Source organism: Etheostoma cragini, chromosome 9 (assembly GCF_013103735.1).
Source record: "Etheostoma cragini isolate CJK2018 chromosome 9, CSU_Ecrag_1.0, whole genome shotgun sequence".
Classification (NCBI taxonomy): domain Eukaryota; kingdom Metazoa; phylum Chordata; class Actinopteri; order Perciformes; family Percidae; genus Etheostoma; species Etheostoma cragini.
The window spans coordinates 10,890,012-10,906,577 of NC_048415.1; the positions used below are offsets into that span (position 1 = coordinate 10,890,012).

Genomic DNA, 16,566 nt, shown 5'->3' on the forward strand with positions numbered 1-16,566 from the left:
TTAACCTCAACCTGTCTTTTCAGTAAAAAACAAATTTGACTAAATAATAAAACAAAGCAAATAACTTATATACCCCTCACTAATAAATGAGGGATGGCTGTGGGACTCCAGTAATATGTACTATGAAAGAGAAGCCTGTTGGAATGGAAAGTGTGTCTATACCTATTGCTCTGTGAGGGATGTAAAATGCAATGCTGCCTCTGTGTGGTGTTTAGGGTTAATTACTCAGATGTACTGTTGGTGTTCCCCCCCTCCCCTGATGATGCAATCTTCAATTTGACAATTGGGCAAACTCCATCTGCTGAAGAAGATTGAATGATCTAATCTTCTTCAGCAGATGGAGTTTTTACACATACAACCTTACAGTTTGTATATATATATATATATATATATATATATATATATATATATATATATCCTCCTGTCTTAATGGCTGTCCATTCTGTAGTCCACATTTGTTTTGTTTTTTGTTTGTTTTTTTATCAGTGAAGGAAGAACATATTAAGATGTTTTGCTGGGGTAAAAGCACTAATACCACCAGCATAAATACACTATTGTGAACTAAATGTACCTACACTGCCAAAAGTAAAAGTAGGCTACTCATTTACGTTATTTCTATTTCTGATGCATTAAAAAGCAGATTTGATTGTTGTTGGTGGCCGAGCTGGGACTTTTTTTACCTCCTTTTTACTACTGTTCAGTAGATTAGGCTAACATTTAACAATGCATCATACTTTATGGGTCAAATTCAGTAGTGGAAGAAGTATGCAGATACGATAGGTTACTTAGGTAAAACAGCCTACCAATGAGTGTGAAAATACTCTACAGGTAACGGTCCTGCCTTCAGAACAGTACGTAGTAAAACTGTGAGTAGGCTATTATCAGCAAAATATAGGCTACTTAAAGTACCAAAAGTAAAAATCATACATCAACAAGGTAGGCACAACTTCATGGAAATTCAATGTAGTCTATAGAGCAAATAGCATAATTAACTTATTGTTAGTAGCAGGCTACCTCAAAGTTGTAAATTAGACTAAGTGACTTGAGTTAATCAAGTTACGTTCTCAGCCATGACTGTACCGCTTTAAGCAACTGGTGCAAGCCTACTGGGGTTTAAGGTTTAGTATCGTGTAGACCAGTGACTGTATTCAGAAGGTATAGCGTAGCTTTCCTCCTACACGTGTTTGATCGGTGATGGCAACTGGCCAAGCCACGTGGTCATTTAAACAGCTGCATGGGACGTAAAGACGTTCTAGCGGTAAGTATCGGTTTGTCCAAACACATGACCTAGATAATAAATTAATGTCATACTTTCAAAACATAATCCCGTTTGGACAACTGATTATCCATTTCATGTTTTTATTTCGTATATTCATTTGTTTATTTTTTTACCGTATTTTTTATAGGTACAGTTAATAAAAAAAACGATGTAGGTGAGGCGCGGGCACGGTGCAAATGTTCCCCCTTGTAATTGGTGGAAACAGTCGTGTGGGCGGGTCGATGTGAACGCGCAGAGCAGGAGAGTAACGAGCGCGACTTCGTTTCCTCTGTCTTTCCTGTTCAATGTCCCACAGAGCAGGCTGATCCACGTGCATTCGTTAGCTATTTCGTAAATTGTTTTCAAACGTCCAGTTACTTGTGTTTCATTGAAACACACAACAGCACCATGGTGAAACTAGCAAAGGTAAGTCCAACTGACATCCATTTTATTGTTTGTAATGTGTGAGTTTGATTAAAAAAGCTATGTTGTGCTACGCATGAGGCCTTTACGAAGAAGTTGCTGCGTTTGTGTGAAAAACGGAGCTGACACCGGGGGTATGTATCTGCGCATATCTCGCAGCCAAAGCGTTACGTTCATTAATTAGCTACACAGTTTCTGAAAGGATGTAAGTGGTCGAAAATGCACGGTGATATCGAAAACGTATTAAAGGTTTCTTCTTGTTCGTGATCGGCCATGTTTGTGCCTTCCTGTTGGTTTTCTGGCCTGCTAACGCTTAACCCACTACTCAAGATGGCATTCATGCGCCTTCTCGATTATAAGCATGGAGTTTAGCGACGCATAGACGGATTAAATAATGGCCACAAACGTTTACCAATTTATACAAACATTTACTAGAGAACTATTTAAAGACATGGCATTAACTATTTTTAACGTCAACGTGCAGTAAATTGTTAACATTGCGGTTGAAAGTCCGAATGCAAAGCCGGAGTTTATTTCGTAATTGTGTGCTTACTACATAAATATACGGTTCACCGAGTTGTCTTTTCTTTCTGATCTTAACGGTTTAAATTAAAGGTTGTTGCATTTCTTCCTACAGCCTTCTTCTTTATCTGCTTAGCATGCGGTTTAGAACCCCGTTTACAAACTGCAAAAATAAATGTAGCTAACATGCTAGCAGACCGCCCTCCTGAGCTCCACGTGGTTTGTGCGCCTGCTCCGAGACACACGAGGTGAACAACCAAAACCGAGAAACCAGATTACCGCCCAGACACTAAACGTGGCTCATATTTTTCCTACACAAATGAATGTATTTGGTACAGTAATTAAATCATCAATTTTCGCGACGGTGTGGCTTAACTTTAAAGCTCCACATGGTGGTTAACCAATAATGTTACCAAGCATGTTGAAGTTGTAGACCCAGAGTACCATACCCCTTACTTTATTTTTAATTCTGTAGCTATTATTATTATTTCATGTATATTGTATGTATATTTTGTGTGCTGCTGTAACACTGTAATTTCCCGTTTTCTTGGGATCAATAAATATCTATCTATCTAAACCTCAGTTTTGAGTTACAGCAAAGTTTTTTTTTTTTTTTTTTTTTTGCAGGCAGCAAGCAAGCAAGCAACACAGAAGAAAAAAGCCCCTCCACCCCCCAAAGAAGTGGAGGAATCCAGTGAGGAGGACAGCAGTGATGAGGAAGAGGTACTGTATATTTGTTTGAAGTCATAATCAAGTCAATAGTTTGATAGTCAATATAAATTATTACAGGATGCTTCCGAACACCAAAGTTAAAAAAATGTAGTGTAAGTATTTATTTTTATTTATCTATTTTTATATTCCAGGCTCCCCCCCCTAAAGTGGTGAAGAAAGCCACACCAGCGAAAGCTACACCAGTCGTGAAAAATGGTGCTGCTGCCAAAAAAGCAGAAAGTGAGGATGATGACGATTCTGGTAAGTAATATTTCGCACACCCATTTTAATTGAATGTAAGAATGTCAAAAGGCTAACCACATGGTCCATTTAGTCTGTTCTGGAGCTTTTGATTGTATTGCACAATTTTAAAATAAAAAAATGTAATTGCAATTGTGTAATTCACACCTGCTACAAATGTGAGCTTATCCTAAGTCGTGTTGGATTTTTAAAAAAAAGTGCTTTTAATCAACTTACAGAGGAGGAATCTGAAGAGGAGACCCCACCACCAAAAAAGACCCCCGCAAAGGCTAAACCTGCACCAGCCAAAGCAGTTCCTGTAAAGGAAGAGTCTGATGATGATGACGACGACGACGGTAGGACCTACAGCATTATATTGATGATGTCAAAGAAACTGTTTGCCGTAGTATTGGATTAAATTTCAGCTCACATACTAATGCATTTTAAGAAAAAAATACTTGGACACCCTCCATTTCTTGGCATGCATGTGGTTATCCAGTACTCATGTGTGTAATGTACGGAGGAAAAGTAAATGCAGCGCTATGTCTTCGGTACCGGTGTGTTTAATGTCTGCCGGTTCTATCCTCAATCGCTGTTACATTCTTGGATTTTGACTGTGTCTAAAAGGGGTTTGGCACAGACATATTTTATCAATACATGATCACATTTTTTGCTAAAATTCATGATTCTCCTCTGTGTATTGCACCTAGATGAATCTGAAGAAGAGACCCCACCACCCAAGAAGGCTACTCCAGCTAAACCAGCTGCCAAGCCCCCAGTGAAGGCTAAACCTGCAAAGGAGTCTTCTGATGAAGATGAGGATGATGACTCAGAGGAAGAAGCCCCACCTCCCAAAAAGGGTACTCCAGCTAAACCAGCTGCCAAACAAGCTGCAAAGGCTGCCAAACAGGAGTCTGACGATGATGATGATGAAGATGATGAAGATGGTTAGAACAAACTATTTTTTATATTGACAAAGCTGTTCGAATTACTGACTGAGCTGCAGTCATAGAGTATATGATGATCAATAAGGGACTTAATACTGATTTTGTGTGATGTCACCTTTTAATATGGATCTGATGCGGGTTGTCAGTAGTTTTAATTTGGTCGCTTTTGGACATTTCCACTAATATAACTTAACAATAATTGTGGTTCTCCAGATTCTGAAGAGGAGATGGACACTGCTCCAGCTAAGGCAAAGAAAGCTGGCATGGTCAAGGCCAAGGAAGAATCAGAGGAGGAGGAGGATGATGACGACGAGGAGGACGATGATGAGGATGAGGGTGAGTTTTGATGATTAAAAGGCTGCAAAAACTAGGCTATGGTCAAATGAAAGCCTACACTTAAGCAAATTCTTAAATGAAATTAACAAATGAAATATGTTTAAGCCTTTAGTACAGTTTAACATCATCTACCGGTTGAAGACATTCTTCCTCTTGGCTGATTCATTGTCATTACATTTAAGATTTTGCAACACTTGTCTCTACAGAACCCCCAGTGACTCCTGCCAAGAGGAAGGCTGAGGGCAAGAAGGACACACCTGCTGCCAAGAAAGCAAAGGCAGAAGGCGACGGTAAGAATAATCCACTGACCTGTCAATCAAATTTCAACACATTTTATTATGATGATCAACAAGGGACTTAATACTGATGTGTGATGTCACCTTTATTACTCTGAATCTGCCTGGCAAGAATAATAAAAAAAAAGGCACAGTACATAACTAAATGAAAATGTACTTTCCATTCACCAGGGTTCTGTCTATTTATTGGAAACTTGAACTCCAACAAAGACTTTGAAGAAATCAAGGAAGGCTTGAGAAAGTTCTTCTCCAAGAACGGCCTTGAGGTTGCTGATGTCCGATTGGGTGGATCCAAGTAAGCGATCAATAACCAAGCCGATCTTAGCCCCAGTGCTGTACATACTGTCCAGTACTTTTTTGCAATGCCCAGAGGTGTTTGAAGAATATCTAAACTGAAATAACAATCTAGTATTGCTGCTGGATGTCATCTAAGAATGTTGGCTTAAGAGTTGCAGTCAGTTACATTTTGAATACTCTAGTTTGCTGTTAGATATTTTTAATGTTGCTAACTTAAGAATGTATCCACCATCCAAAATGATGAACTTGATATGTTGATGCAACGTAACTGGTTTTAACCTGACTTTAAGCAAGTTCTGTGAATCTTTTCTGTTTTGATGCTGGAATGTCTAATGGTTCTTGTATGACTTGCTTCAACAGGAAATTTGGTTATGTGGATTTTGCATCTGAGGAAGACATGCAGAAGGCACTGGAGCTCAATGGCAAGAAGGTCATGGGTCAGGAGTTGAAGTTGGACAGAGCCCGAAGCAAAGACAGCTCACAGGAGGGCAAGAAAGGTAAAATAATTAATAGCTACAATCGGAGTGTATGTCAACAAGCAGTCAACTTTTTGGCTGTTTTAAAATGTCTGCTTCTTACATTTTTAAGAAATTACTCACACACCCTTCATTTCTTGGCATGCATGTGGTTATCCAGTACTCATGTGTGTAATGTACGAAGGAAAAGTAAATGCAGCGCTATGTCTTCGGTACCGGTGTGTTTAATGTCTGCCGGTTCTATCCTCAATCGCTGTTACAATGTCTTTTTATAGCTTTTACTAAGTTTCTTAAAATGAATTACATCTTGCTGAAATTAATGATTCTCTGGTGTGTTGGGTCTAGTGGAGTCAAACTTTGGCGGTCTAAAGATTTCTCAGCAAATTAAGGGGGAAATGGTAGTCCCAATACTGACATTGATTTTTATCCCACAGAGCGGGATGCACGGACACTGTTTGTGAAAAACCTTCCCTTCTCTGCAACGGCTGATGACCTGAAGGAAGTCTTTGAAGCTGCTGTTGATGTCCGGTTACCTCCAGGCCAGAACGGTTCAAACAGAGGGTAAGAACAAGCCAGCGCTAAATGGAGAACTTGTAAGCTAATTTTCTTAGTCCAGGTGATGTTGCTAGAGAAAATAAGGAACACGAGGGATCTGTGACTCCTACAAGCTAACCTTGGATGAATTCTTGAAATGACTTAGCCATTGTCTGTAGTTTGTCAGTTACCGTCAAATTGTAGGAGCTTTAACCATTTTAAAGCATTCAAGTGTCTAGTTTGTTTCCTAGTACTCAAACGGGCTATCAATATACAGTTGACCAGCATTTTGGTTGGTTTTGGTCTAAACTATACTTTCGTTCTAGACAAGTAAACTCTTTCTCCTTTGCCTTACAGCATTGCCTACATAGAGTTCAAAACTGAAGCTGAAGCGGAGAAGATGCTGGAAGAGGCTCAGGGAGCCGACGTACAGGGACGGTCCATAATGGTCGACTACGTTGGCGACAAGAGCCAGAAAGGGTCCATGGTGGGAGGTAATTCCCCAGACATCTTGTAAAGCTAGCTTTGGTAGATTCTGTCTTGTGATGATGAGGTATTTATCTCTTTTTGTCCCCACCCCAAATACCATAGAAGGGATATATGGATTCTTTTAATTATAAAGTTCTATTCCATGTTGTACATGTAATCGCATGTCACTGCGGTTATGTATCTTAAATAAAAGGGAAAGCTGTCGGTCTTGGTGACTGGTAATGATGCCAACATTACACCCAATAATTGCCTCTCCATCGTAGCATTCGTCTTACCGGTCTCGCTATCTATCTATGTATGTTAATGAAAGTAAAAACTGGGATGTTCCAAGCAGTCATCTTTGGCAAGGTGAATTTTCTCAGAAAACACTCTCCATTTCTTGGCATGCATGTGGTTATCCAGTACTCATGTTTGTAATGTACGGAGGAAAAGGAAATGCAGCGCTATGTCTTCGGTACCGGTGTGTTTAATGTCTGCCGGTTCTATCCTCAATCGCTGTTACATTCATGTGTTTTTATAGCTTTTAGTGAGTTTCTCAAAATGAATTACCATACACTTACCTTCTTGCTGAAATTAATGATTCTCAGGTGTGCGTTGGTTCTTACTTTTTTGTCTCACCGGTCTGATTTCTTTTCATCCTTGTAGCATCAGCAGCAGCCAGTAAAACACTGGTGGTGAACAATCTGGCCTTCACTGCCACAGAGGAAGCTCTACAATCCACATTTGAGAAGGCAGTCTCTATTAGGATTCCACAGAGAGATGGCAGACCCAAAGGGTAAGTGGCTGTAATGATGCTGTATTGATGGAACAAAGGAGAATTTACTATCTTTCGGATTCTCATTTTCCGTCTTTAAAACTAGCATCACATCTTAAACGGCTAGACCTTCTCATGAGCTCCTCTTAATCTTACCCATGATTATGCATGGATTCGCACGAGAAGCAGAGTCAATGTACAATTAGAACAGGCTCACTCCACTCTCATATGGGTGTTGCCTATGTCTTTTGTGCAACAAGTATAAATTGAGTAATCTTAATTTGGGTGGGGGGTGACATTGTAACAACTAGTTTGTTAAACAAGAGTAAAGACTTAGTTACCTCTAAGCCCCCCTCCTTAAGCATTGCTTTTGCATTACCTTGACTAATGTTATACATTTTTTCTTAGTTTTGCATTTGTAGAGTTTGAGAGCACAGAGGATGCCAAGGACGCTCTGGAAAACCTCAACAACACAGATATTGAAGGCCGGTCGATCCGACTGGAGTACAGCCAGAACAGCGGCAGGGATGGGGGCAGAGGAAACTCGGGTAGGTCTACAAACTTTGTCATGGTAGATCTAATTTCTCTGTTCAGCTATTATCCCAAATCAATTTAAAAGAAAGTGGTAGCATAATTTTGTCACCATGGCTAGATGTGAGAAAAATCGGACCCCCTGAAACTGACTATTACAATGGAGATTACAATAGAGAAAGTCGAGTCCCGATCTGAAAAAAACATAGTTTCAATGATGGCTTTTTTTGCTACCAGGTCCAACAAAAACCCTCTTTGTGAAGGGTCTCTCTGAGGACACAACAGATCAGACCCTCAAGGATGCATTTGAGGGCGCTGCCGCAGCCAGGATAGTCACAGACAGAGAAACGGGCTCATCAAAATGGTAAGTTTGTATAATTGTAAGTATTTTCCCTTTGGCTGTTGACTCGACTTGTGAGCGCCTCTCTGTCAGCAGTGTACGCGTTTGCATGAGAAGTGAGTGTTGCCCATGTCTGATTTGAAGCAACACAATGTGTGACCTCAACTTCTAGAATTGGGAAATGCAGTCATACTTTATTAGGAAGTATTAAATTGGTTTTCTAATTTGATCTGATTATTTAAACCGATCGCTTTTGATTTAATGTATAATTTTAGCTGTTAGGAAAAATTCCTGTTCTAATGCCAAATCAATTCATCCATGTTACCGTGTAAGTAAAGTATAACTGAGCCCTTTTCTTCTGCCTTCCCCTGCAGCTTCGGCTTTGTGGACTTTCACAACGAGGACGACTGCAAGGCAGCCAAGGAGGCCATGGAGGAAGGCGAAATAGATGGCAGCAAGGTGACCCTGGACTATGCCAAGCCCAAGGGTGAAGGCGGCTTCCGTGGAGGTCGAGGTGGTGGTGGTGGTGGATTTGGCGGCCGTGGCGGTGGCAGAGGAGGCCGTGGCGGTTATGGAGGTGGATTTGGAGGTGGATTCGGCGGCAGAGGTGGTGGCGGCAGAGGACGGGGAGGCCCCCGTGGAGGTGGACGCGGACGTGGTGGCTTTGGCGGTAAACCACCTGCCTAATGTCTAAGCAGCTAATGTTTTTTTTTTTTTTTTTTTTGAAAAGTGGTGACAAGCAATCTGAGTTTTCATAATCAGAAAATGTTTAAGTTAAGGAGCTGATGTTGTCCCACATAACTTAATTTTTGGAGTTTACCTTAAAGATGCTGGCCAGCGAACTAATTTGCCGTTGTTTTTATTTCAGGTGGAAGAGGTGGCGGTGGATTTGGAGCCAAGCCCCAGGGGAAGAAAATCAAGTTTGATGACTAAATCCTTAGTCTATTTTACTTTTTGAATGGACTCTGGTTTCATCACTTTTCAGAGCTTTTGGACATTCCAGAAAGCGTCATTGATATATATTTAACTGTTAATGGGCATTTTAGCCCTTTATTTAGACCCCTCAAACCTTCCCCATCCTTGTGTGCCAGAATGGCACTTTTGACCTTCTCAGCTGAAGTGCTTTGTGAGTACTGAATGTCCCAAATGCAGACCTGTCCCTCTCACCCTCATTAGTTTACTTTCTTTTCTGAAGGAGTAAAATGGAACGGGTCTGGCAAACAAGTTCGCTGTATTAAAATACGCTTGTCTGTCAGATGCATTGTGTAAATTTAAACAGTTTGTATGATTTCATTTTACCTTTTTTGTAAAAAAAAAATTTACACTTGTATCCATATGGTTTTTGTTTTTACTTTGTCATTTAGTTTGCTTTATCTGCCAAGTTTTACTGTAATGTGAAAAACATATTTTGATAGATGATTTGAGTCAGTGCTCTGAGAGTTGGGTGTTAAGGAAATGGCAAAGATGTTCTGTCATGTTTGTTTGATGGGGCACAGTCAGTGTCAAGAGGATGACATACCTCTTCTCTATGTAACATAAAATATTTGTAGTGCATTGACAAAAAAAATTCCCCGTCTGAGAAAAGATTTTCACGTGATTAAATAAAACCTTAGGTAGGTGTTGATTTTTAAATGTCTGGCCTAATTGCATCCATGTGAATCTGAAGGATCAAATGAGTATCAGCAAGGTTCCTAGAGGCTTGAAATGCTAGTCAGAATGGAAGCCGCTACAGCAAACTGCATCTCATGCAATACACCATCTCTGGCATCAATTCTACCTTAATGAAACTGAAAGCGTTTGTCAGGACTAACTGTTGTTTGTTCAACTCCAGTAATTATGGAGAATTTATGGTGCTTGTACTGCATTAAGAAGCTGTTGGAAAAAAAAATTTGAAAACTGTAAGTGATATATTCATAAATGGATGGAAGGTCTTATTTGTTAGACTGTTAAAAGCTGGGTGATGAGCCCATTTGCTCCACAAGGTGGCAGTGTCTGTCAGGTAGCCATTTAGTGTATTAACAGCTTTTCAGGGTCTGTTCTTTAAATGGGGAAATTACCTCCTGAGTAATATGATGCCGAATTGGGGGAAAAAATTATTGGAACTTTGCCCAAACTGAAGGCTTCTATCTTGACCTAAACTCCCCACAGACTTGTTGCACTCAAACCATTAAGCATGCAAGGGACTCTGTCAAAGTGTTTGAGCACTTTATTCACCGGTGGTTAAAATCCTTTAGGTGCAAATGTAAAACTCATGACATAGATGTGAAGATTCCTATTAAATGAATATTGAGGCTTTAGAAACTATCATTAAGATGCCATTGTTGATGCACCCAATGCTTTATTGTTACCTTTGTGACTTGTCTGACAGAGCAAAATTTTTTTTGGGTAAAACCCCATCTGCATTTTAAAAACTGATTAAGCTTTACATATTTAACTGCAGTTTACACTGTGCCAAGAACAAATGTCTATATACAGGTATGTTACTGTAGAATCTTACATTCCTGATGTTGCAGTGGGGCTCAGTATGACTTTAACAGAGACCCTGAGCTGCTGGGCAGGTCTTTCTTGTCAGTGGTCATACCAGACGCGACAGCAGTGTGCTGTCATCCCTTGGGCCTGGAAACTCAACAGGGATCTTTGTTCCTGAAGGTGGTGGGGATGGAGGCCCTGATAATGATATCACCACTGAATACTTCCATTTAGAGATTTGATGCTGGCCCCGCCTCGAACAGTGACAGTGGTCACACTAGCTTTTTCCTGTGGCGTTATGTCAGCCATCTAGAGTGACCTGTGTGCTGTCTTTCTATCTATCTTTTCAGTTAGGCTCGCTATCAAATTGCTATATTGTTTCTCTTGTTTTCCTCTGCAACACAGTCACCCTCAGTTGCAGTAGAGTTTACAATAGAATAGGCTTTCTTATCTAGCTGCAAGCCAGCCACCATCAAGTTCTAATCTTTCTGTAATTAGTTCAATTATTGAAGGAAGATGCTCTACAAAAGTAATTTTACAGCATAATATAGAAAAGAATAGGACAATTTTTTAAGGTAGGTGAGAGTGGTGTATTTTTACGCTCTGACTAATGGCAGGCCATGCGCATCTTTTAATAAAGATTTGACACTGAGGCAGTGACTCTTTGTGAAGAGGAGAGAGTGATTCTTTATCGCATTGTTTAGTGGCTGATATAAAGAGGACTCTCTTTAATTGCAGCTCAGAGTCCTCTTCACAATAGATCTTTGTCATGTACATGGTGTCCTATAGCACAGATGTACTATGAAGTTGCATTGTCTTGGCCTCTCTTCCAGTGTGATATGGCAAGTCAGGCACTACATTTTCCTTTTCTGCTGAGTGAGCATACAAAAAATGTATCTTCTTCACATTTCCAGGATGTATGTGATAGAGAAGAAATTATTGTGTGCTTTGTTTTATCGTGAACATGGAATCTGATATTTATATTTCTAATATTTCATTAAGCACCAATGGTGAGATCAGCTTTCACTAATGGCCGGTAAGGTGTAGTTCCTTTGTTGTGCTGGATAGTTTTGGTTCGAGGAAGTCACACGTACATCTGAGTTATAGATATAGGCTGACGTAAACCACAGTGTCGTATGTTTCATATATGTGTACACGCTGTATTACACACACACACACACACACATTTTTGTTGTATTGACATCTTGTGGTCTTTCAACATGCAGATAAGCTTCTGGTTGTCACGCAGTATTTTGCTGAATATATCTTCAAACAGACCCAGGCTAGCGGTTTCCAGTCTTTTTGCTAAGCAAAGCTAACCAGTTGCTGGCTACAGCAACATAGTTACTTTAGAGACAGTATCATTCTTGTTATCTAACTCTCAGCAAGAAAACAAATTGTTCCCCAAAACTATTATTGTAAGAGTCATGGTTTATTTCCAGTCTTTGTGCAAAGTTAACCAAAGTTGTAGCTTCATATTTGGCCGAAAGACAGAAGAATTAGACATATTTTATTAAGTATTGATGACATTTTTTATTAAAGTATTAAAGACTTACTTTTTTAAAGTATGTAGATTAAAGACTTTATTATACAGGTTACACACACACAGGCCCAAAAAACACACATGCAAACAGGACCTATAAACACGCATTAAATGAAAAGACTTATTGTTAATTTGTAAGTCATATTTTTACTTAGCCTCTTATTCCCCCATCTCTCATACAGCGTTCTCTTCTGATGGTAACAGTGAATATTTAGCTCCTAAATACAGGTTTTGGTAACACTTTACAATAAGGTACACAAAAAAAGAGTAATTACTGTTTTTGAAAGGGTAACAAATGATTAGTTTCCCTTTTTCAGAAGGGTAGTTACCCTTTTTCAAAAGGGTAACAAATGATTAGGTACCCTTTTCAGATTGTTAGTTACCCTTCTGAAAAATTGATCGGCACTAATGTCATCTACAGTACACATGATTTTTTAATAACTGGCGCATCATGCTGTATGACATGTTCTTTGACGCCTGAGCTGATAGAGAGGCTATAGCCAGCAGCCTGTAGGTTCAAGAATGCTCTTTTTAATTTTAGCCTAAGCAACAACATTCCCATCATTAGCCATGACGATGATGGTACTCTAGAGGCCTTTGAAGAAAATAGAGGGCTAGTGTGAAAGTCTGTAGCCCCTTCTAGCCGAGCCCATTGGCCCTGCTGACATCAAAAGCTTCCTCCAATTAGTGTTAACAAATATGCAGCTCCTGGTCTGCTGCAGGCCGGTTGGAAAGCTGGGTGTGGGTTCACACAGTCAACTATCACTAGAGCGGGACATTTACACTAGATGATAGTCGGTTTTGGCTGATAGTTTATACGTGACTTCTTCCAGCCACAAAGTCAGACAGCGGAGCAATAATAGTGTCTCCTTTTACACTCTGTTGCTGACACATATTTTGGGTTTTGGATGTTGAGTTGCTCTCTAGCTGCAAGTTTTCTAGACAGGTTTTTGAGGAAGTGGGTGAGATGTGAATGATAAGATTTTTTTCTGGGTAAATAGCATCTTTTGCACACATACAGTCCACACTTGAGCGCTGCCCATTAAAACTCATTATTATTAAAACTGCTTAAAGCATAGGATGTTCAAAATAAATTTGGAATACAGACATTCAAATTGACCTGCAAGTCCTAATTGATTTAGGTAAGGCATTTTTTAAAAGTTGAGCGACAGTGGGACTTTGCTTACTGTTCACTGACTTTGCATCACACAATATCTTGGAGGGATCTCCTTTCCAAAGAAAACTTCTAACCGCCATTAGATGAGATGCATCCCAATTTTAAACAAAAACGCCCTTGCATAGCTTGTGTTTCTTTGAAGAATTTCCACCAATAAGTGACTTGTCAACCCCCCTTTCACACGCAGATGTCGCCACCATCTGGACCCCCAGCACCCCAAACAACAGAGGAAGTTGGACCAATGAGCCTACAGCTGCTAATGAAACGTCTTTAAGTATGCTGTTGTTTTTTGTTAAACTCTCTGCAATGTTAGAACTTAATAGAAACGCAATCCTTGACAGTAAACTTTTAATTACATTGGGGTCATAGTGAATAAGCCACACTGATAAATGTTCAATAATAGAGATGATTAAGCTCATTTTTTGATTATTACATTATTTTAACACAAAGAAAGAGATACATCTTGTACTATACTTTTGTGTTGGCAACTGCAGCCTTTTTAAATAACTATATAAAGAGAAGATGCTTATTCTGCGTGGCTTTCTCGTCTTTGTTGTGAAACCGATTATGAAGAACAACAGTAAGAGAGTTGTTATGTTATGCCCCTCGTTTGTTTTTTTGGGTCAACTTAAAGCTCTAAACTACATCTTCACAGTCTCAGAGCTTCAAGACATACGTGAGACAACACGAACAGTGTGAAATTTCACACCAAGTCGGGAGCATCTGCAGTTGTTTTCTGAATATGAACACAAAACAGACTGGGTTATTGGAGATTATTGGAGGAGGTTGTATCGTAGTCTGATGTCCTGTAATGCAGCTGGAATTACACAAATGAGCTCTTTGATATCTTATCACAGGCAGACAGTAAAAAACAGAACATGCTCGTGGAGTAAGTTCTTGAACATTGATAAAAAGAACACTTTGTATATAGTTTTAAATACACATTATTACTACCGGAACTGCTTCAGCACTTCTTTTTCTTTTCTTTTCCAGTTGTGTAATTGACTCCCACATGTCAACACTGGACAATATTGTTAGGTGACCTGAGGGTTCACCACAATAATGTTATTCAGTTATCCTTAACTTGGTTTTACAAAAGCAGCCGCACCTAAATCAGCATGTAGATTTATTATGTACAGGTAGCGTGGTCACGGCCAGGCTAGTAACCAGGATTTATTGATCCTGGAGCATTTTCTTTTCACTCACCAGTGGGTTTACCTTATCATCAGCCTGCATTAAAATGCAACAGGTTTGTGTTGCTGTTTGTTTAAATGGTGTTAATATTTTAAGTTGTGACTATTTTTTAAAATAATTAGTTATGTGACATTGTTACTGTCAAATCGCTGCATGAAGACTGTTGTTCATAATGTTGTTAAAAGTTGGATGAATATATTATGGTGGTTGTTGAGAAACATGTGTGTTTCTATGCACCTTAAGTTATTTTAGTGGATTCTTTTTTTGTATTCTTTAATGACTATAATTTGGGAGGATTGTACAATTTTATGAACATATCCCAATTGTACAATCCTCTCAAATTACAGTCCTAGTTCACTGAACCAATACCTACATGGTTAGAGACTATTGTACATTCATGTAACAACAGCGAGAGGACGCCTCAATGTTTTTTGACATTATATATTGCTGGGGGAAGAACAACAGATGAATATACCATGTCACTACTTATTGAGCCTTGCTTGGTCAACCTTCCTCTTACATCCAGGTTCTATTGCACGCTCACACTTCTGGTCGATCTCTGAGGTCTTCAGGCCAAGACCTTTTAACTGTTCCCAGAACACGTTTTAAAACCAGATGAGGAGGTGATTGTGCTTTTCCTGGGGTGGCTCCAAGGCTCTGGAACTCTCCCTTCAGCCTTAAGAGCCTTGGATTCTTTGGAAACTTTTAAAAAACACCTGAAGACACATCTTTTTAGACAAGATTTTGTCTCTACTACTGAGGTAGAGAGTTGTTTTGTTCTCTTACAATATGGTTAGTATTTCCTGTGTTGTTGTTTTTATTTGTTTTACTGTAAAAGCACTTTGTGGCCCCTCTTGTCTACGAAAGGAAGCTAGTGTATATGAGGAAGCAAAGCATATCATGTGTAAAGACGGAAACTTGTCCTCTGTAGAACAAAAAAAAAAAGGTGAGAAAAAGCGTGGCAGATAATGGCGGACCATCTGAATGATAGTCTAAAAATACATATTTACGAATTACTGCTCTGAAACCATTCAATGACTCTCTTGTCATTTGCAAAACAAACATCTGTACGCTTTGCATTAAACGCAAGAAGTAGAAGTTAATATGAAGTTAATTTATATTTTAGCCCATGAGAAAGAGAGGGAGAAACAGAATGAAAAAGATATTTACGCATCATATTCTGGCGTTGTAAAAGATTGATCTTCATGGTAAATTCCCTGAGTAGTATTTTCTTCTGCTTAATTTTAAAGCAAACAGTACAACGGTTAATTTGTGCAAATGATTAGTAGCCTAATCCTTGAATGGTATGATTATGACAGTTTAAATTCACAGCAGCGGTCAGTTAATGTATATTTTTAGGCTGCTTGTGCATTCATTCATTCGATCCTTTTTTTTGTGTTTCACGTTATCATACTTCCACAAGAAGCTGCTGCTCACTCTGTATAAAGTATGAACAATGCGTATTCTCCATTTTAGCATCAGTAAATATGTTATCAACCTCACGGTTTGTTAAAGCAACACTAGGGAACTTTTCGCGCTTCGGTCCCCCTACAGGTTGGAAGCGGAATTGTCGCATTATGTCTCGCAGGAACTACAGATCCGCTTTTAGCCGGTAGAGAGCCGCAAAACAATTGCAGAAATGCCGTTAACCCTGTTACAAGTTGATAAACTACTAAAACGATTTTGGAAACATTATTTTTAAGGGGAACTATGCAGTTTTTTAAAGCTTAATTTACCGTAACTGAACAGCTTTACAGTCATTGGAATAGTTTTTTGAGTTAAAGGTTGGTCGTTTCACTCCCCTCTAGCGCCTGTGAGCAAAAAAAAACACCCTAGCAAGTTCCAGCAAGCGAGCTCAGCGTCAGGAGGTATTGCGTGATATTAGGTCTCGCATTGTGACAAATTCCTTCATGGCATTGCACACATACGCCAATCCGGGAAGGGTGGCGATGGAGGTTTTTACACTATCGTCATGACCTAGCCAACAAAAAAGAAGCAGAAAGCATTGTCGGAGGAACAGAGAAAGAGG

The 16,566-nt window shown here is 39.5% G+C and overlaps 1 protein-coding gene, 1 long non-coding RNA gene and 4 other non-coding genes across 9 annotated transcripts in view; 5 read left to right on the forward strand and 1 right to left on the reverse strand.

Annotated features, from left to right (window-relative positions):
• Positions 1-16,566, reverse strand: part of LOC117950501 — a 786,205-nt gene that overhangs the window by 117,048 nt on the left and 652,591 nt on the right. The gene's annotated exons all lie outside the window — the stretch shown is intronic.
• ncl (nucleolin) lies at positions 1,476-9,786 on the forward strand. Of its 4 annotated transcripts, none has more exons than XM_034881594.1 (16): positions 1,476-1,684; positions 2,831-2,926; positions 3,067-3,175; positions 3,394-3,510; positions 3,865-4,101; positions 4,315-4,437; positions 4,644-4,727; positions 4,905-5,028; positions 5,391-5,527; positions 5,941-6,067; positions 6,398-6,534; positions 7,175-7,304; positions 7,692-7,831; positions 8,052-8,178; positions 8,529-8,824; positions 9,023-9,786. In XM_034881594.1, the coding sequence occupies exons 1-16, from the start codon at positions 1,667-1,669 to the stop codon at positions 9,085-9,087; spliced, it is 2,067 nt and encodes a 688-aa protein (XP_034737485.1). In that variant the 5' UTR covers positions 1,476-1,666; the 3' UTR covers positions 9,088-9,786. The 4 variants fall into 4 exon arrangements, with proteins under 4 accessions (XP_034737485.1, XP_034737488.1, XP_034737486.1 ...); XM_034881597.1 differs by having other exon boundaries at positions 4,090-4,101; XM_034881595.1 differs by having other exon boundaries at positions 3,394-3,503; positions 3,864-4,101.
• LOC117951152 lies at positions 3,621-3,757 on the forward strand. The gene has a single exon (XR_004658078.1). It is a non-coding gene; the product is annotated as a small nucleolar RNA SNORA57 (small nucleolar RNA).
• LOC117951153 lies at positions 5,634-5,770 on the forward strand. The gene has a single exon (XR_004658079.1). It is a non-coding gene; the product is annotated as a small nucleolar RNA SNORA57 (small nucleolar RNA).
• On the forward strand, positions 6,899-7,035 carry LOC117951154. The gene has a single exon (XR_004658080.1). It is a non-coding gene; the product is annotated as a small nucleolar RNA SNORA57 (small nucleolar RNA).
• LOC117951144 lies at positions 7,411-7,544 on the forward strand. Its single transcript, XR_004658070.1, has one exon. It is a non-coding gene; the product is annotated as a small nucleolar RNA SNORA75 (small nucleolar RNA).